The 21,496-nt window shown below is 42.1% G+C and overlaps 1 protein-coding gene, 1 long non-coding RNA gene and 1 pseudogene across 2 annotated transcripts; all 3 read right to left on the bottom strand.

The window, feature by feature from the left end:
* Positions 1–695: 695 nt before the first annotated feature.
* On the bottom strand, positions 696–13,872 carry LOC112089805 (annotated as a pseudogene).
* LOC112089894 lies at positions 5,908–8,116 on the bottom strand. Its single transcript, XM_024160753.1, has 3 exons — positions 7,714–8,116; positions 7,030–7,166; positions 5,908–6,891 (listed from the first exon to the last, which is right to left on the bottom strand). The coding sequence occupies exons 1-3, from the start codon at positions 8,114–8,116 to the stop codon at positions 5,908–5,910; spliced, it is 1,524 nt and encodes a 507-aa protein (XP_024016521.1).
* A 1,026-nt stretch (positions 13,873–14,898) lies between the features above and the next one.
* Positions 14,899–18,033, bottom strand: LOC112089893. The gene is made up of 3 exons (XR_002901306.1): positions 15,881–18,033; positions 15,715–15,801; positions 14,899–15,033 (listed from the first exon to the last, which is right to left on the bottom strand). It is a non-coding gene; the product is annotated as an uncharacterized LOC112089893 (long non-coding RNA).
* Positions 18,034–21,496: the final 3,463 nt, after the last annotated feature.

The raw sequence follows: 21,496 nt of genomic DNA on the forward strand, positions 1-21,496 counted from the left end.
TTCTCCTGTTTATAGCTCGTAGAACATCCACACCTTTTTGTTTTGCATTTGGTGGAGAGCTCTAGATGGTCACATGCTCTTCCGAGTAGTTTTCCTTGTTCTTGCAGCTGTTTGAAGAACTTTTGGTGGTTGCATAGCTTTTCGAGGGCTGCAAGCGAGATCTGGTATATTTCTCCCAAAGAAGCTTGACTTAGAGTCATATTCTTTAGGGATAATATTCGAGATGTCTCATTTCCAAGAGGTTCTGGACGTGAGTTCAAGTACGCCTGCTTGAGATTGACATCGTCAATTCCATTTAGTGAGTATAATCTTTTTGACATCCTCTCATAGTGCTTCTCGAGATCTTTTCTTTTGAAAGAGCAGCATCTCATGCTCATATACTCTTCTCTTGCTTAGATTGTATAGTGATCCCATGTGCCAAGGAATTCGTTGTGGATATGCCCAATCACAGTATCCACTGATTGAGATTGGCGGATCTGTAGCTGTCTGTAATCTCCAAGGCTGATCCACCACTGTCTGAGACGACCATGAAATTTGGAGATTAGCTTGTCTATTTCTGTAGGGAGAGTAGCTCCTGGGTTGAGCAGTTGTTCGGTGAGCCAGGCATGCATCTCGTAGATTTTGTCTCTCCATTTTGATGGGGAAACATTGTCGAAAGAGAAACCACTGTGTGAGTCAGTGTGGCTTCTTGGATTTCAGTCTGGTGGAGTTTGAGGCTTCTGTGGTTCCTTTCTGTCTTCAGATATGTTTCCGCCATCGCTTTCCATATCTTCTTCTTCTATTTTTGGTTCGGCCATCATGAAGTTTGGGATTAGGAACTCCTCATTAGAACTTTCTTGTAGCGGCATCAGGCTTTTTGCAGAACGTTGTTGCTTTGGTGGTTTTGTTTGCTCTGCCACTTGTTCAAGAAATGTAGAAATTGGATTTTTGGCGTGTTCCACCATAAAATGTGCTTCACTCTTTTCAGGTGAAGTGGTCTTCGTGGTTTCTGGCGCAGAAATCTTCGGAGTTTCTTTAGGAACAGTTGGGTGTTTTTTTTTTGCAGGACGTTGCTCGTTGATTCTTGTTGGTAGGAAGGAGGATGATCCAAAGATACTTGGGTCATGGGAAAAGGAGAGAGGTTGTGTTTGGGTCATGGCTGGTGGAGAATATATAGGATATGGTGTGAAGAGATCATATGGCATTGGGGTCTGTGTTTTGGGCTGGTTTTGTAATGATTGTAATTGGGCTTTAAGGGATCTTAGCTCTGACTCCTTTTGGTACATGAGTGGGGAAGTTGTGGAAACAGTAGTCACCAGGTGTAAGAGTTCTTGATGAAGAGAACTTATCCTTTTGTTAATTTCTTTGATTGAAAGGTCCATAATAGATATCTTTCTATCGATTTGGCTCAAGAGATGGTTTTGGACCATAGCGTTTTCTGATTGCCAATTTAAAGTTGCTTCTGCTGCACTGACTTGTTTTGCCGTTCCATCTGGATTTTTAACGTTCGGATTTCTGATTTTCCATGAGTGCCTGATGTTGCCTTCTTCAAATTCTCGTGTTGGAAATGTTGGCTCTTGAGAGGACGAAGAACCGAACATATAACATGTGCGGACATCTTCACTGTCAGGTGTTGGTGGAGTTGATCTGTTTGAATACAAGACATAGTATTCAAACTCCTTCCCTATTGGTTCTTCAAGAAGACCAACTTCTGGGTCTCCAGATTCGTATCGTTCTTTGAAAATTTGCTGGGATGACTTCTTTTTTCTTCGCCTTGGGTTTTCTTCTTCATCTGAGCTACTCATTAGTGATCTGCTCAAAGTTTAATCCCTAAGCTACTCTGCAAGAGCACAGATGTGCAGTTGTAGTATCTAGGGGTCGAACCACAGAGACAAGAGATCACTCAATAAACCTTGTAGAGATAGAGTTACGCTAAGCAGAAATATAGGAAGTAAATAGCAATGCGACAGAAACAAATTAAGCAACAGTGAAACGGTTTGTAAATTCGATTGGATAAGGATTAGGTCTAGGGCATTTTCAGGAGATCAATGAATGCAGATCAACTTAACTAATCAGGGTTCAGTTATTAAGCTCGGTTCTTGAACTCGAAACACACAATTATAATTAACCAACTTCCGTTGTGAGAATTATCTAAGTTAAAATCCTAGAATCCCAAATTCCTTTGCAAATCCTACAGATTTAAACCAGCCTTAATGCACAAGTTCGATATGTTCAAAAAGTATCTAAACCAAATTCCTTTGCAAATAGTTACTTTGCTCAACCTAGGTTCTTTCCAGTCATTCATTACACTTCCGTGTCAATTAAACAACCTAAGATCTAAGTTCTAGGTGATCAATCTAGAATTAGCATTAAGAACAACCTAAGATGAAGAACTAACAGATATGAACCCTAACTAGCAAGTTAATCAAACATTCAAAGAAAACCCTAATTAAACCCTAAACCTAACAGGTGATCTACTCAGACATGGTTATTGAAACAACAAACATGATGAATAGAAAGCAATAGATTAAATCGAAATAGATAAAGGGGTTCGAAATCTTCTCTCTAAACGAACAGAGTTCAGACTTGTCTCCCCAAGCTCAGAAATCGCAAAAGCCGAAAACTCAGAGTATCTCTCTCTCAAAAATCTAAGGTAATCGTAAAAAGGGAATAAAAATCCTATATATATCTCTAAGACACGTTTTGGGCTTCCTTGGAAACGTTTAGGCCCAACTCCTTCTTCAAATAGGAAACAAAATCGCATTTTCCTTATTTCTCTGACAAGTGTCGAGCGTCACTCTCCATGGTGTCGAGCGTCACTAAAGCACAAAATCCATACTTGACGAATTTGATCCTGATTAAGCTCCAAAGTGCTCCAAAGTCTCCAGTTAAGCTCCAAACGTACATATGACCTGAAAAGACTCCAAAAGACTCGAAAGACACTAAAAAGACTCTATAAATAAGACCTATACCATGGTTAAAAACCATAAAAACCATGATATATCAACTCCCCCAGACTTAGCATTTGCTTGCCCTCAAGCAAACAGAATACCAAATAAGAGAAAGAAGTTTGAAAACACAGAGATTCAACCTTTCATTGGAACATCGCTTTTGACCAGTCACCCTGCAACTCAACTACTGCTTCATCATTCCAAATCGAACCACCATGTACTTCTCCGCAGACATTCACAACTTTCCAGATTAAGTCCAAAATTCCACAACATTGTCCATAAACCTTCATCGCTGGATCTCACTGATGATTCAGATGCTAAGAACCTTCTAGATTTTTTCCCGTACTATACTCAAACAAATCAGCCATACACACTTTGGTACTTTTCTCTCCCCCAGACTTATCCTTTTCGCACACTCATCATCTTTTTTTTTCTCTTTTTTTTATGGCATATACTCGATAAGGGTAAATCTGCGAGTACTGATGGTGTTTGCCATCGAGTCCCCGAGTTGTCCCCTTACCTTGTATCAAAGGTTTTCAGCGAATAGTGGGGTCATGGGAAACTTTCCTATCCCTCACTTCCTTCCTTTGTGTGATCATTCCAACTTAGAAGTAAAATAATTGGATCATTGGAAACATTCCTAGCCCTTCACTTCTAAGCGAAAATCATCTCAATCTTTTTGCCCTTTTTCTTTCTTTCTTCTTTTTCTTAGCTCGTCACAGGGAGAGAAACACCAACATTAAATTTCACACAGGCTTTCATTGATCAAGTACGAACGAGGAATCAAGCTCTAAGGCATTAGTCACATCAACGAGTTAAAAGTGAAGTTCAGAACTTAGCTCAGGTTAGTGGATTCTGTTGGAAACATGGACGCCTCTAGTCAACTGGTCAGCCTTTGGATTTTTCATTAGTCAGATCTAGACTGAATTTGCAGCAGTGGTCACTTAGGTGAAAGGTCAGCACAATAATTCCAGGAAAAGCATCATGATCTCCAACAGGTTTTGACTCAAAAACGTTTTGACACAACTGACTCTTAAGAAAAACAGACACAATGTCAGCAACTACCTCCCCCAGACTTGAATAACACTGTCCCCAGTGTAATCAAATCCGAAGTTGGTGACAAAAGAGAAAGTCAGAAGGATGAATGCAATGGGTTAGAATATCTTACTACTCAGTTAGGTCGACCAACACACAGCTCAGATTCAGATGAAAATAAGCTTAGGTCGAAAGTGCAAGGGTGGTGACGAGCGATACCAATGATGGTGTCGCGCGACACCACAGTGCAGAGAGCAATCGTCGCGATCAGAGACACATGAGTCCACCAAACAGGATAGAGAATCATCTATGTTAGCACTGTCAGATCACTCAGAAAGAAGTTAGTAGTAACAATACAACCCATAAAAGCATAAGTCCAACAAAGTCTCACAACAGGTGTAGCTGACACAACAGACTCAAACAAACGAAAAGAAAAGATAAGAAAAACAAAAGAAAAGAAAACAGAACCAGAATGACAAAGGAACTAGTCCTCATCGCTAGTAGTAGCATCATCAGAGGGTGTGGGTGAGCGAGATCGCGGGCGAGTAGTGCGAACACATCCGCAGCGAGAGAGAGTAGCGATGGCACTCCAGATGCTCTGAAAACTCTGAATGTCATACCGCTGGAAAGCAGCAGCCTCCATGGGAATCTCTGGCTCAGTGGGAAGATCAGGGAGAAGTATTGGGGTTCCTGCAGAGCGAGGTATCTGGTCATCCTCGGAAGTGGAAGCACGAGCTCTGGAAGAAGAACCGCGAGTTACAGTAATCAAGACTCTCCTCTCTGGCATGAAACGAAGTGCAGCGCATTCGGTGCCTATGTCAGTGCGTGCACGATCAGGGAGCTGAATCCGGAAGGAACCAGCTGCAGTGCGAAAAGACCACTGATGGTTGTGGTTGATCCAAGAGGCGTGGCGCAGGTGATCCAAATCAATAACTCGGCGAGTCGTGACAATGGTGCTGTTCTCCGTGCTGATCCTAAAATGCTGGAAGATAGGGGTCAGCAAGCTATCAACAGACTCAGTCCGCTGCGTCGTACCTGCTCCAGAAAAAGGCTTGGCTTGCAAAGAAACCAAGTGATGAGCGAAAACGGCTCCCATGTTGACATCAGTAGCGTGCGCGGAACTCCGGTAGTGCTCACTATCTATCAAATCACCAATGCCAACATAGAGAAGAGCCAACTCAGAGAGACGCATCTTACCCGGAGTCGACTTGCACTGAATGGTGTTGCCTAGAACACGGAGGAGGCATCGCAGAACAGGGTGGCGCACGTCGGTCTGGGACGTAGTCTTCGAATCATAGCGTCCATTCCCAAAATGGGACCAGAAATCCTGCACATCGAACATCTGAGTAGGAAGGCTGACTCTCGGGAGGTCCTTGCGAAACCCATATATGGCACACAGGTCGCGAAAATGAAGCCTGTAACGAACTCCACGGATCATGAAAGTCAGAGTGCCCTCCTGCGCGTTCGGAGCATGTTCGTTGGTGTAGTAGATACGAACAGAGGCTAAGAACTGACGAACAAGGTCGGGAAACAGATCGTACGGTCTGGTAGCCATAGATCCCAATCCAAGCTTCGTCAGCAAACGCAGGAGCTCAGAATCCAAACCCAAGCGCCTCATATCCAGAATGTCCAAAAACCTGTTTGTGAGTGGCGAGCGACACAAAAGGTGGTGACGCGCGACACTTGCAAAGTGTGAATGGTATTTCCTCGGGCCCGATCCGCTCCCGATTCCACTCCGGTTCTGAAAATCCGGTTAAGCTAGGTCCTAATTTTTTTTTTTTTTTTTTTTTTTGAAAATCAAGTGACAGGCGACACCGAGTATGGTGTCGCTCGACACCAGCCCTGTTCACCTAAAACACGAAAAGAAAAACGAAAATCACTGAAACAAAAGACTTATTTACAGACTCACCAGTTAAAGTCATTAGCTTGACTTGATGGTGATTCAGGCAGGAGGTGCATCATCCAGAGGCACGATATGTCCATCCGGAATCTCAGCTCTGGCCCAGTAGTGCTTTACCCTTTGTCCATTGACTGTGAACTCTCTGCTACCATCTGGTGTGAGGAGGACGATAGCACCATAGGGGCGAACCTCTTTGACTATGAAAGGACCTGACCATCGAGAACGAAGTTTACCAGGAAACAATTGCAAACGAGAGTTATACAGAAGTACCTGATCATTCGGTTCGAATTGCCTGGAGAGGATTTTTGAATCATGATACGCCTTGGTCCTCTCTTTGTACAACTTCGAATTCTCATAGGCATGGTGCCTGATTTCGTCCAACTCATTCAGCTGTATCAGTCTCCTTTCTGCAGCAGACTTGATGTCGAAATTCATCAGCTTTATCGCCCAGGCTGCTTTGTGTTCGATCTCCACTGGAAGGTGACAGGGCTTTCCATAGAGCAGGTGGAAAGGTGTGGTGCCTAGGGGTGTTTTGAACACTGTCCTGTACGCCCAGAGTGCATCGTCCAACTTCGCAGCCCAATCCTTTCGAGTTTTACCCACTGTCTTTTCCAGGATCTCCTTAATCTGACGATTCGAGACTTCGACCTGTCCACTTGTCTGAGGGTGATAAGGAGTCGCGACTCGATGATGAACTCCATGTTTCCTTAGGAGTTTTTTGAAAATCTTGTTAATGAAGTGAGAACCACCATCACTTATAACAATTCGAGGCACTCCAAATCGAGGAAAGATGATGGTCTTGAACATCTTAAGAACCACTGAAAAATCATTGGTGGGACTGGCAATGGCTTCGACCCACTTTGAAACATAATCAACAGCAACCAGGATGTACTTGTTCCCATAAGAAGAGGGGAAAGGACCCATGAAATCGATACCCCAGCAATCGAATACCTCAACCTCAAGGATGAAATTCTGTGGCATCTCATGTTTTTTGCTGATCTTTCCTCTCCTTTGACAAGCATCGCACTGCGAGATAAAAGCATGCGCGTCGCGAAACATGGTAGGCCACCAAAAGCCTGCTTGAAGAACCTTAGACACTGTTTTGAATGTCGCAAAGTGCCCAGCATATTCGGATCCATGACAGTGAAACAGCACCTCTGGAACTTCTGACTCTGCAATGCATCTTCTGTAAATCCCATCAGAACAGTGCTTGTACAGATATGGCTCATCCCAGTGATATCTTTGTAGCTCTCTCAGGAACTTCTTCTTCGCATACCCTTTAAAGTTCTCAGGCTCAGCCTCTGCAGCGAGATAATTGGCAATATCAGCATACCAAGGACGTTGGGTGGCAGATACAGCAGCTGAACTGATCTCAGGAAGTCTGCTTCGAATTTGAGAGGTCTCTGTGTTCGGCTGAGCAAGGTGACGCGCGACACTAGTGGTGGTGTCGCTCGACACTAACGTTTCTCCCATTCGAAACCTGCAATTCTTCGTCAAACCTGTTCTGGAACTCGGTTTCCACATAGTATACATTCTCTTCTGGCAGGAAATCGTCTATGGATATGTCGTCTTCAACCCTGATGCGTGAGAGATGATCTGCCACACCATTCTCAACACCCCTCTTGTCCTTGACCTCAATATCGAACTCTTGAAGGAGTAACACCCATCGCAGAAATCTCGGCTTTGCATCCTTCTTCTGCATCAACTATTTGAGTGCAGAATGATCTGTGTGCACAATCACTTTCGATCCCACAAGGTATGGTCGAAATTTCTCAAAAGCAAAGACCACAGCCAACAGCTCCTTCTCAGTAGTAGCGTAATTCCTTTGAGCATCATCCAGAGTTCGACTGGCATAGTAGACTGCATGAAGCTTTTTGTCCTTCTTCTGTCCTAGAACAGCACCAACAGCAAAATCACTAGCATCACACATCACCTCAAAAGGCAAATTCCAGTCAGGAGGTTGCACGATAGGGGCGCTTATCAGAGCATGTTTGATCTGTTCGAACGCAGCAAGACACTCATCTGTAAACTCAAACTTAGCATCCTTGCATAGCAGAGCAGTAAGAGGACGTGCAATCTTGCTGAAGTCCTTGATGAAGCGACGATAGAACCCTGCATGACCCAGAAAGCTTCTAACCGATTTCGCAGAATCAGGTAGTGGCAAGCTCGTCATGACGTCAATCTTCGCACGATCCACTTCTATGCCAGCTGCAGAAACCTTGTGCCCAAGCACAATCCCATCTCTGACCATAAAGTGACACTTTTCCCAGTTAAGGACCAAGTGCTTCTCTTCACAGCGAGCCAGAACCTTGCAGAGATTATCCAGACAGTCCTTAAAAGATGATCTGTAAACTGAGAAATCATCCATAAAGACCTCCATGAAATCATCAATCATGTCAGTGAAGATGGACATCATACATCTCTGAAATGTCGCAGGAGCATTACAAAGTCCAAAGGGCATTCTGCGATATGCGAAAGTGCCGTATGGACATGTAAAGGTGGTCTTCTCCTGATCATCTGGGTGGATAGGGATCTGGAAAAATCCTGAGTACCCATCGAGGAAGCAGTAGTAGGGATGGCTTGCAAGTCTCTCCAGCATCTGATCAATAAAGGGCAATGGGAAGTGATATTTCCTGGTCGCTGCATTCAGCTTCCTGTAATCGATGCACATCCTGTGTCCAGTCACTGTGCGCGTCGGAATCAGCTCATCTTTGTCATTTTTCACAACTGTAACCCCTCCTTTCTTAGGAACCACGTGCACAGGACTGACCCAAGCACTATCTGAAATTAGATAGATGATTCCAGCTTCCAGCAGCTTCATGATCTCCTTTTTGACGACGTCTTTCAGATTAGGGTTCAACCTGCGCTGGTGTTCAATCGATGACTTCGACTCATCCTCGAGGTGAATTCGATGCATGCACAAGTCTGGTGAGATACCTGAAGTATCATCAAGAGAATAGCCAAAAGCTTTGCGATGCTTGCGCAGCTTGCTCAGTAGTAAGGTAACCTCAGCATTGTTCAAGGAAGAGTTGATAATGACTGGATAAGTATAGTTAGAGCATAGGAATGTGTACCTTAGTCCTGCAGGGAGTTGTTTGAACTCAATCTTGGGCGCTTTCTCCTCACTCCAGTCGGATAGCTGCTTCACCTTCTCAGGAGTCTCAAGCTGTTCAATCTGTGATGCTAGCTGCATCACATGCTCGCTGGAGTCCAACATCTTCGAGTAAGATGCTGAAATTTCGTCCAAGTGTTCAGCTTCAGATGCAGACGTGGTCAGAGCTCTCTCAAGTGGGTCTGTAGGCAGCATCTCATGGAAAATCTCCTCAGCAAACTCTGTGAGAGTGTCGACATAGAAGGTCTGACCATCGATGGTGGGCTTCTTCATCAGCTTGTCCATGTCAAAGTTCATCACCAGATCTCCAACATTCAGAGCGATCCTGCCCTTCCTGACATCAATAATAGCGCCTGCTGTAGCTAGAAAAGGTCTCCCAAGGATAAGAGGATCTTTAGGCTCCTCACCATACTCCAGAACCACAAAATCAGTTGGTATCATGCAGTCTCCAACCTAGATTGGAACATCCTCTAGCACCCCTTCAGGTATCCTTGTCAAACGATCAGCTAGGATGAGAGATATCCTCATCGGCTTGAAGTCAGTCATACTGAGATTGACAGCTACTGAATAAGGCATGAGGTTAACACTTGAACCCAGATCACACAGCGATCTCTTGAATCTCTCTGTGAATATAGAGCAATCCAAGACAAAGCTTCCTGGATCAGACAGCTTCTCTGGAATTCGGTTCTGAATCACTGCACTGACTTGCTCAGAAATCATCATCACCCCTTGTTCATGGCTGAGATTATTGGTCACCATTCGCTTCACATAACGTCTGATAACAGGAGTGATTTTTACAGCATCAACCAAAGGTATCTCAATCACAAGCTTTTTCATCAATGCTTTGCATCGTGCATCATCAAGCTCTTGCTTGGACTTCCTAGGGCTCCTTGGGTAAGGAACTTTAGGTTTGTTGGTTTTCTCCTCTGCAGATTTCGGATTCGGAGCATCACCAGCTTCGCTCTGCAATTGGTGACGCGCGACACTAATGGTGGTGTCGCTCGTCACCGGCTCTGCAATCTCAGGAACTTCTTCAGGGTTTTCCAAATCCACGACTTCAGGTGCAGGAGTCTTTTTGGGCTCTGAACTCAGATTTTTACCACTCTTCAACGTGATAGCACTGCAGTGATGCCTTGGATTGGTGTCAGTCTTCCCAGGAAGAAAACCTTCTTGCCTTTTAACAGAACCTGCAGTTTGAGCAACCTGGGTATCGAGCTGCTTGACATGGGTGTTCAGAGCTTCGATTTTTCCATTCAGATCAAGATAGAGAGCATCCATCTTCCCATTAATGTCCACGGTGAGCTTCTGCTGTCCTTCCAGAATTTGTTCCAGCATAGACTTCATCTCATTGTCAGGATTTTGAGGTTGAGATGAAGGAGTGCTGTAATTTCTGGAGAAATTGTTGTTGGAAAAGGGCTTCTGGTTTTGAGGCTTAGGCGTATAACCAGAGAAGTTCTGATTACTGTTGAAAGTACTCCGCTGATTGTTTCCACTGTAATTTCCACTGTAGCTTCTGTTACCTTGCTGATTACCAAACCTCTGACCCTGAAATCCTGATCCACTGACAAAGTTGACATCCTCTTCCTCAGCTTCATCCTCAGGTTCGAAACTCTCCACCTCCTGTGCGAATCTGACAGACTTCTTACCCACTAAAAGGCTGTGCACAGAGTCAAGTTTAGCTTTCACCTCAGCGATCTGCAATCTATCCATGTTCCCAGCTTGCTTCTTTCGCATCAAGATCTGCATTCTTGGTGCAATTGCTGGATGCCAAATCTTCGATGAGCTCAACAGCTTCTTTTGGGTATCTGGTGTTGAAGTTACCATTGCTTGCTGCATCAAGTGCCATCTGATATCTCCAGTCGATACCTCTGAAGAAGATACCCAGCAACTGCACATCGCTGAAGCCATGATAGGGGCAGTCTCGCTGGTACGATTTGAATCGCACCCAAGAAGCTTTGAATGCTTCAGTTGGTTCCTGAGAGAAAGTCGAAATTTTCGTCCTCTAGCATCATCGAAAAAGTTGTGCAGGAAAGCATTCCTGGTCTCTTCCCAAGTGGTGAGTGATCCTGGCTCCAACTGCTTCAACCAGTTAGCTGCTTCTCCAGCAAGAGAGTAAGGAAACAGCTTGCAGAGGAGGAAATCATTGGACACTCCATTGTATTTGATGCTGGTGACCAAGTCCTCAAACCTCTCGATGTGATCCATAGGGTGCTCATGAGAGTGGCCATGAAAGGGGTGCTGACCAACAAGAGTGTAGTACACAGGCTTCAGCTCAAAATCGTTTCTTTGAAACGCAGGGGCGCGAATCGCAGAACGATTTGCATAGAACTGCTCAGGCTTGTTGTAATCTCCAAGTGTTCGTCCACGACCAGCTGCAGGTGCAGGTTCTCTCACATTCCGATCTTCTGGAACGTTCCTCTGATGTGGAACGATCACAGCATTCCCACGCGGTGCAGGTGATGGATTCTGGTCAACAACATCCACTGGTAAAGGCGCTGGTGGAATGATGTTACCATCTCCATCAAGCCTTTGGCCTCTCGCATTGCACACATGACCTTCTTGGTCTCTCCAGATTCCATCATCATCACGAACAAGTCCATTGGCGTTTTCCATCATTGCCGGATCTCTTGCTTTCCTGTTCGTTCGCTCTAACTCAGCTAGCTCTTCATTGCTCAAATTCACTAGCGGGATGTCCTTGTTGCTTCTGGTTCCACGAGTATGCATAAACCTGAAACACCAAAAACAAAGAGAGAAAACGAATAAGTAAATTAGGTTATAAAAAGAAAGGTGTCGCGCGACACCACTGTGGTGTCGCTCGACACTAAGTCAAAAAACTTAGTCGAAAACTCAAAAACTAGGTTTAATGGCGAAATCTGGTCCCCGGCAACGGCACCAAAACTTGATCTGCTCAAAGCTTAATCCCTAAGCTACTCTGCAAGAGCACAGATGTGCAGTTGTAGTATCTAGGGGTCGAACCACAGAGACAAGAGATCACTCAATAAACCTTGTAGAGATAGAGTTACGCTAAGCAGAAATATAGGAAGTAAATAGCAATGCGACAGAAACAAATTAAGCAACAGTGAAACGGTTTGTAAATTCGATTGGATAAGGATTAGGTCTAGGGCGTTTTCAGGAGATCAATGAATGCAGATCAACTTAACTAATCAGGGTTCAGTTATTAAGCTCGGTTCTTGAACTCGAAACACAGAATTATAATTAACCAACTTCCGTTGTGAGAATTATCTAAGTTAAAATCCTAGAATCCCAAATTCCTTTGCAAATCCTACAGATTTAAACCAGCCTTAATGCACAAGTTCGATATGTTCACAAAGTATCTAAACCAAATTCCTTTGCGAATAGTTACTTTGCTCAACCTAGGTTCTTTCCAGTCATTCATTACACTTCCGGGTCAATTAAGCAACCTAAGATCTAAGTTCTAGGTGATCAATCCAGAATTAGCATTAAGAACAACCTAAGATGAAGAACTAACAGATATGAACCCTAACTAGCAAGTTAATCAAACATTCAAAGAAAACCCTAATTAAACCCTAAACCTAACAGGTGATCTACTCAGACATGGTTATTGAAACAACAAACATGATGAATAGAAAGCAATAGATTAAATCGAAATAGATAAAGGGGTTCGAAATCTTCTCTCTAAACGAACAGAGTTCAGACTTGTCTCCCCAAGCTCAGAAATCGCAAAAGCCGAAAACTCAGAGTATCTCTCTCTCAAAAATCTAAGGTAATCGTAAAAAGGGAATAAAAATCCTATATATATCTCTAAGACACGTTTTGGGCTTCCTTGGAAACGTTTAGGCCCAACTCCTTCTTCAAATAGGAAACAAAATCACCTTTTCCTTATTTCTCTGACAAGTGTCGAGCGTCACTCTCCATGGTGTCGAGCGTCACTAAAGCACAAAATCCATACTTGACGAATTTGATCTTGATTAAGCTCCAAAGTGCTCCAAAGTCTCCAGTTAAGCTCCAAACGTACCTATGACCTGAAAAGACTCCAAAAGACTCGAAAGACACTAAAAAAACTATAAATAAGACCTATACCATGGTTAAAAACCATAAAAACCATGATATATCAATTAAGCAATAGTCACAGTCACAGACGTCAAAGAATGTGTGACCTGTTTCGTCTGAGAATGCATAGATAGGGTCTCCGGCTGCATTAAATTTGTTTATTGGAACACCAGGCAAATATTGCCTCAGGGGTTGTACTTCTTCGGCTGGAGAGATTGCATTTATCTCAGTGCAAAATGCTGGATGCCGTAATTTTTCACCATCTTGTTGTTTGAAAGATATCTTGATTGCTCAGTCTTTTCTCTTGTAGATGGAAGAGTCCACGGATTGAATCGGTACGCTGCTTTCATGAAGCTTTTCGTAATTTGTCAAGATTCTAGAAGTAATTTGACTAATTCTTCTCTAGGGATTTGCCTGGGGATATGGATGCATGATGGACTGTGTTGAGATTCTAGCTGTATAAGCAGTGCAGCTCCTGTGTCTCGCGGGAGACTGAGGTCATAACATGGTTTTGGACCCTATACGCCATCTGATGGTGGAGTGTTGCTACATATGTGTTGCCAACTTGGGGAGCGCCTGTGATTTGTAGCTGGATTTGCATGTTTTGGAAGATTTGAGGGTCTTCAAGTGATATGTTGAAGTTGGGGTAGAGAGTGACAAATATCGTGCCAGCATTCAGGGTCGTCTGAATTGTTGTTATGCAAGCATGCTGGTATTCTCTGTATCTAGTGTCGAGTAGGGCAACTCTTGCTACGACGGATAAGCCTTTTCTTCCATGCAGGGTTAACGCCAACCGAATTGCTCCATAATGTAGGTGGGTATAGCCATGAGACAACAATTATACTTTTGGATTTGATGTTCATTATAACTTTTTTGTAAAAACATATCGATCTCTAGTTCACATAAATCTTTAGATCGGAGAAATCAGTCGCTGTCGCACGGGTTCAATCCTAGTCTCTATATTATTATTTAAGTAGACATTTAAAGAAATAATCTTTATTTTGTAAAATATTACATGATATGTCATTACAAATAGCAAAGAATAATTAAAATAGGAAACAATATAGTTGTCTTTCAAATCTATTGAAAAAAATATGGAAAGGTTTTGTTTCTCATTTAATAGAGTATATTTATTATTTAGTTTCTGTATTCAAAACTATGATAGTTTTTATATTTTTTTTGTTTCAAATGATATCATAAAGTATATTTAATTAAAAAACGTGAAAATTAAAAATTTCACAATTAAATAATATAAAAGTGAAGACTAAAAGTTATGATATAAATATATTTTACTATAATTTGTTATATTTACTTAATTATATACAAAAATATTTTTTTTTAGTTATTTTACCAAAAATTTGACATAAAAAATTTGACTTTCAATTAAAAAAAGTTTGTGGTGAAGTGACTTCATAAAATAATTAACTCATTTTATAATTAACTCAAACCAAAAAAATAAAAATGACTCTATATACAGATCAACTCATTTTATAAAATTCATAAAATAAATATTTTTGCAAAATAACTGTTTTTGAAAAATAATTGTTTTTACAAAATAATTGTTTTTGCAAAATTATTTAACGTAATTGAAGGTCAAAAAATATCTCCTGCGCTACAACGTGGATTAATCCCTAGTTTATATAAATTGGGTAGCATTACTCTGATTTGGAATGGTTAAAACGACAGCAGTAGTGCAGACTACCGAACATAAGATCGAATTTATCTTCTGGATAAAGAACTTATATTTGATGACTTAGTTGTATACAAATTATATGGTTTTATAACTATACATAAAGTAAGTTGTTGCTTTTCTTGGACAAAACTGATTTTTTCAGCCGAATTTGAGAGATATGATTATTGGTGATTTGGTATGAAACATAATTTAAAAGAAAGAACAACAGGACCTCAATATACCACATTTTCTTCCGGAACCATCGAGAGAGACAGACCAAGACAGGTAAGGGAGGAGCATCGCCAAATTTAGGAATTTAAGCAGCCTGTTGAACTGGTCCTATAGCTAATAGCTGCAATATAAACCACAATTTCTCAATAAAGTTTTCTACAAATTTGATTAGTGCTATGTGTCTTAAATATATATAATAGAAATTGTGAGAGAACTTTTTCCAACTATTTCAGAGCATCATTATCGGGAGATCTAATTTGGATTTCTTAAGCTTTTTTGGTTTAAAAATAATGTTTTATGGCTCAAAATTAGAAAAACCAATTCTTATTTAGGGCATGAAGAATCGATTTTTCTTAGACAAGTGTCTGCTGCAGATTGGATTAAAAAATATGGACTGCTTTTTCTCTCTGCATTGATGTTTTTTCTCTCTCCATCAGTGTTTAATATTTTTTTCCCTTAAAAACCCGATCAAAGTTTTACCAATGCACCATTATAAATAATGAGTTTCTTAATATTAATTCTTATTCTATAATTAATAATAAAAAATACATAAGAACCTTTAATGGAGTTTTAGGGATAATGATGGTCTCACAGTTTCTAGTCCAGATATCCCTATTTGCTACAATCAACATGCCACTAACTGATAACATAACAACAATCTATCAAGTAGCTACTCCAAATATACTTCAATTTCCTTACACATTCACATCAAGCAGAAGTATAGAGACCTAAAACCAATTGCTAAACGTGATTCTCAATACAAAACATCAAAATCAAACATGAGAATGATTTCGGAGGCAACCTTGAACAAAATCGAGAGAGAGAGACTATTCCAGTGATCGCAAGATGTCTTCACTACACCGTTTTGTAAAAAAACCGAATTGTTAAACTGTAAATCAAATGGGAAAGGGTGAATCAGTTTCAATGGTATTAATTTGCACAAAAAGAATTGTTGATTGAATATTTACCTCGTCACGCCAGAAATCTTCATGAACCATTGAGGCTTTTCTGTAACCATAATGTGCCCAATAATCAATCCGATGATGACTCCAGGTGCTAAGGCTATGCCAGCTGCAGTCCAGCTAAATACTCCTTCTTCTTCATCTTCTTCTTCTTCTTCTTCTTCTGGTTCTTGTGATTGCTCTGTATGTATGTCTCCACAATTTATACTGAGAGGACGACCGCAAAGTCCAAGGTTATCTTCGAAAGACGAAGCATTTTGCGTCTGAAATTGTGTGCCTTGCGGTATCGGACCAGTGAGTTGATTATGTGAAACAACAATCTTAGAAAGCCTTGTGAGGTCGACAAGAGCAGGTGGAATTTGGCCCGAAAGATTGTTATGCGATAAGTCTAGAGACTCGAGCTCAGTCAAATTCGCTAAAGATGAAGGGATGTTGCCAATGAAACCATTGCTTGACAGATTAAGCACAATAAGATTCTTCACTAGAGCAATGGATTTAGGATAGGTCCTTGGAGTCTATTTCCCGAAATATCAATGGCTGTTAAGAGTGTAAGGATCCTTGTATATTTCATCTCTAATCCTTTATTCATCAAAACCAACGAGTCTTCATAATAGGCACCAACTCCAAGGTACTTTTATTCTGAACGGTGTTCCTTTGACCACATCGCGCTCCAATACATGAAGAAGTCAGATGGTAAGGTTCCACTGAAGGAATTATATGATATGTCAATGATTCGCAACTGAGGAAACTCAAAAGCAACTTTGGGATGATATTGTAATGACCCATGAAAGTCATAAGAGTGAAGGACCAATACTTGTAGTTGTTGCAAAGATTTCAACCAGAATGGAAAACTATCGTTGAATCTGTTGAACTCCACGTTTAGAACCTCCAAGGAAGAGCAACTAGCCAAAGATCTCGGAAGTTTTCCTCCCAATTGGTTGTGACCAACATTTAGTGACCTTAGATTGCTTCCACTGGAAAATATATCTGGCAGACTTCCGCTGCGGTGATTACCATAAACGTCGAGTTTCACAAGGTTGATTGACTTAAAAATGGATATTGGGATTTCATCGACAAAATTGTTATGAGCTAGGCTGAGATATATGAGATGAGAAAGATTTTCAAGTAAAGATGGGATTTCACCAACAAAATTGTTAGCAGAGAAGTAGAGACGTATGAGATTAGAAAGGTTTCCAAGTGAAGATTGGATTTCACCAACAAATTTGTTAAATGAGAGGTTGAGATACATGAGATTATAAAGGATTCCAAGTGAAGATGGGATTTCACCGAGGAAATTGTTATTAGCGAGGCTGAGAAATGCAAGATTAGAAAGGTTTCCAATTGAAGATGGGATTTCACCAACAAAATAGTTATTAGTGAGGTCGAGAATTACGAGATTAGAAAGATTTTCAATTGAAGATGGGATTTCACCACCAAAATTGTTATTAGTGAGGTAGAGAGTTCTGAGATTAGCAGGGTTTCCAAGTGAATATGGGATTTCACCAACAAAATTGTTATTAGTGAGGTCGAGAACTCTGAGATTAGAAAGATTTGCAAGTGAAGATGGGATTTCACCAACATAAGTGTTTCTAGAGAGGTAGAGAACTCTTAGATTAGAAAGGTCTCAAATCGAAGAAGGAATCCAACCACTAATAGAATTTCCAGAAAAGGATAGAGTAGTAAGATGAGAAAAGTTTCCAATTGAAGACGGGATTGACCGCTAAAATTGTTAAATGAAAAGACGAGAGTGGTTAGAGAACGAAGATTTTGAACCATAAAAAGCTGATTAGAGCGGAAGTGGCCATGGAGGCAGCTGCAAGAAAGGTCTAGACTGACCACTTCTCCGGATTTGGGATCACATGTGACACCGTCCCAATAACAACAGTCACTATTATTCCCCCATGACTCTGTCTTCAGATGAGAAGTGATACAAAATGAAGAAGGTTTGCCGATCACAAACTCGTTTTTGAACTCGAGAAGTGCATCCTTTTGTTCGGGATGACACAAGTGTCTAGTAGGAGCCGAAAATATATTTTTGAAAATTAAAAATGAATAAGAAGAGGAAAGAGAGAGTAATAGGAATGATACTCAAAGTGTTCGAAGAGCCTTTCTGCGTCATCTTTTAACCAATTCAATTTTTCTTGAATACGAAAACTGAAAAAAAAAAAAAAGAATTAAACTGGGAATTTGTGATGGTTAAATGGTTTCATCCTCATCTTGTTATATAGAAAACAGTAGATTGTATGTACACTACAGAGATAAATCCAATCACCAAAGATAAGTCCAATCACCAAAGATAAGTCCAATCAGCAAAGATAAGTCCAATCAGCAAAGATAAATCCAATCAGTAAAGTCTTTCTCTGAATCGTTCTATATAAGTTAGATGTAAAAAGTCAAAAGTCTTTGTGTTAAAATGTCAGATTCTATGTGGTTTTAGAAACGAAGAGGTAGAGTGAATCTCGCTAACCAAAATATAAAATCAAACGTGAAAGCGATTTAGGAGGCAGCTTTGAACAAGTAGTATGTGAACCAACGAGAGCGAGAGAGCGAGAGCGAGAGCGAGAGAGAGAGAGAGTGATACGAGCATGGACGAGGTGCGAACTGAAGGTCAGTCCGGAGAACTAATCCATACCAGAAGGCAAAACCAAGTGGTCGACTTAAGCGAGGTGGAGGTTCAGGACGGGAAGCCAGACGAGGTGGACGACCCAAGTACGGATTTATCCGAGCTCACTGGTCCAATTACACGGTCCCGAGCCAAGAAGCTATTTATAGCCGTTTGGAGGTTATGCACCGAGCTAAAGGCCAAGTATACGGACGCTACATTTCACGGATCGAGCTATAACGCTTTTAACCAACTCGGACGGTGTAGTTCCTTGACACTCTTTTTCCTTGCATCCGGGTTTGTCCCATTGGGTTTACCGGATGGGGTTTTAATGAGGTTAAGGGGCCACATCTCTCTCTTATCCGAAGTTAGTTAATGGCCGTTACGAGAAGCCCAATGATCACTCGCAAGAAAGGAGCCGAAAGGACATTCAAAGGGAGCCAAGTGGTTATTCAAACTTAGTTAATGCTTTCATTTATTTTCTTGTCTTTTGCACTTCTTTTTACGACTCTATATAAAGAGCCAGACTCCTTTGTATTTGGTCATTCACTTTTCATCAATAAAATCGAGATTTTCTTTTGTTCTTTCTGAGTTTTCCCTTTCTTAGGTGGTTAGCCTTGAAAGTTTCTATCTGGTTTATCGGATTCAATCCATAGGATTCGACGCAGCCTTTCGTTTACATCTTGTTTCGATTTCGTTCAAAATAGTTTAGGGGCAACAGAATTTTCTAGATCAAGTCTCACGCCTGTTCATCCTTCACCCGCGAGATCAACACTTGGTGTTCTCATCACCTCGATCCGATTCTGTTTCTCGCGAGATGGGCCTAAGGACCTTCGAGACATCCTCTCACCCCTTAGCATCTCTCCGACCAAACCGTTTTGGCCGAGTTTATCAACCTCTACCAAGCAAGCAAGTGCAAATCCTAAGGAAATCGTATCAAGTGGTATCAGAGCCCACTTGCTTAATCGGTAGTGTCTATCTATCTCTTTAACTTCCGCCTTTTCTCATCCCTTTTGATATTTCCGTTATAAAAAAAAAAGGAATTCGAAAAGTCCAATTAAAAAAAAAAGGAAGTTCAAAAGTCAAAAAAAAAAAAAAAACCGTACTCTTTTCTATCTATCTTTCCTTATTCTTCTCCTTTCAAACATTTGATAAACCAAGGGAACCTAGAGGCAGTCATCGTGATTCGATTAACTCCTTTAGAACCGGAAGAAAATCTCTTGTGGGTTTGTGAGATTAATAAGAGAGTGAGTGAATCAAAGAGGGAAACACTAGTAAGGATTTTTACTAACAAGTTTGTTCTTTTTGCGAGGTACGTGCATGTCATCTGACTTTTCTCTGAGCGAGTGCGATTTCTACACATTCAGAGACGGTAACCACGTTCGCTGGTACACCCCCAAAGAGATGGAAGCCAAACTCAACCAGATTACCGAAATGGTGGAGCGTATGAGCCAACGGATGGATCGGCTTGAAGTCCAGCCAAGACAAGAGGAGGCCAACGATCAAAACCGTGAGGAACCGCTGCATATCCGCCGAGATCAAAATTTTGAGCAGGAGATGGACAATCCATTCTACGCGGATAATCACTCGTCTGGAAGTAGCCGAGTCAGGCCGCGAGGCAACCGTGGTGCACACCGAGGCCAATCTGGAGGAGACCGCGACCGAGGCAATTTTTTTCCTGCCAGAAATTACCGACGTGAAGGAGGACGACCTCAGCAACCAGTCCATGAACGACGAGAAGCCGAACAGGCTCGAGGGCGTAACGACAACGACCTAGGAGGCATGAAGCTACGGATTCCCCTTTTCTACGGGAAGAATGATCCAGATGCTTTCCTGGAATGGGAAAAGAAAGTCGATATCGTGTTCAATTGCCAGGATCTATCGGAGAGGAAGAAGATCAACTTGGCGGCTTCCGAGTTCAATGGCTATGCCATAGACTGGTGGGACCAGATCATGATCAGCCGACATAGAAACCGAGAACGGCCAGTGGAAACTTGGGACGAGATGGCCACTCTCATGCGACAGCGTTTCGTGCCATCCCACTATCATCGGGAATTACATACCAAGCTTCGGAGACTCACGCAAGGAACCAAATCCGTGGAGGATTACCATCAAGAAATGGAGCGCTTAATGCTCAAAGCCGACGTGTTCGAGCCGGAGGACGCGACCATGGCCAGGTTTCTAAGTGGCTTGAACCGGGATTTACAGGATCGAATGGAGTTACAGGAGTATAACGACATGGCCGAGATGCTACACAAGGCGATTCTGGTGGAGCAACAGCTCAAACGAAAGGGTACTAATCGCTTTACCCCTGGAGCTAGCTCGCGACCGAACTACCGAGACGACAAGGCGACCTACCCCTCGCGACCTAAAAATCAGCCGAGAACAGACACCAGACCGAACCAGAACACAGGCAAGGCTGAGGTCAATTCATCGAGGACGCGTGACATCGAATGCTTTAAGTGTCGGAGAAAGGGACACTACTCCAATAAATGCCTAAACCAGCGGGCAATGCTTTTGCTCGACACCGGAGAGATCGTATCCGATCACGAGGAAGAAACCGAGCCGGTCTATGACGAGGAAGAGACCGAGGAGCGAGCTGTATCTGGAGAGCTACTTGTAGTTCGGCGTGCTCTAATAGCACAAGAACGGATCAAGGAGGAAGATCAGAGGGAAAACTTGTTTTACACCCGGTGCTTGGTCCAAGGAAAGGTGTGCAGCCTGATAATCGATGGAGGGAGTTGCACCAACGTGGCTAGCACTAGCATGGTTGACAAGCTAGGTTTGGAAACCCGTAAGCACCCTCACCCGTACAACTTACGGTGGCTCAATAACCAGAGGCAATTCAAGGTCACTAAGCAGGTCACCGTACCAATTACCATCGGATGATATGAGGACGAGGTCGTCTGCGATGTTCTACCCATGGAGGCCGGTCATTTACTTCTAGGACGGCCGTGGCAGTTTGACAAAAAGGCGATCCATGATGGTTTCTCAAACAAACATACATTTGAGCACCAAGG

The sequence above is a fragment of the Eutrema salsugineum genome, unplaced genomic scaffold (genome assembly GCF_000478725.1).
Source record: "Eutrema salsugineum unplaced genomic scaffold, Eutsalg1_0 scaffold_11, whole genome shotgun sequence".
Lineage (NCBI taxonomy): Eukaryota > Viridiplantae > Streptophyta > Magnoliopsida > Brassicales > Brassicaceae > Eutrema > Eutrema salsugineum.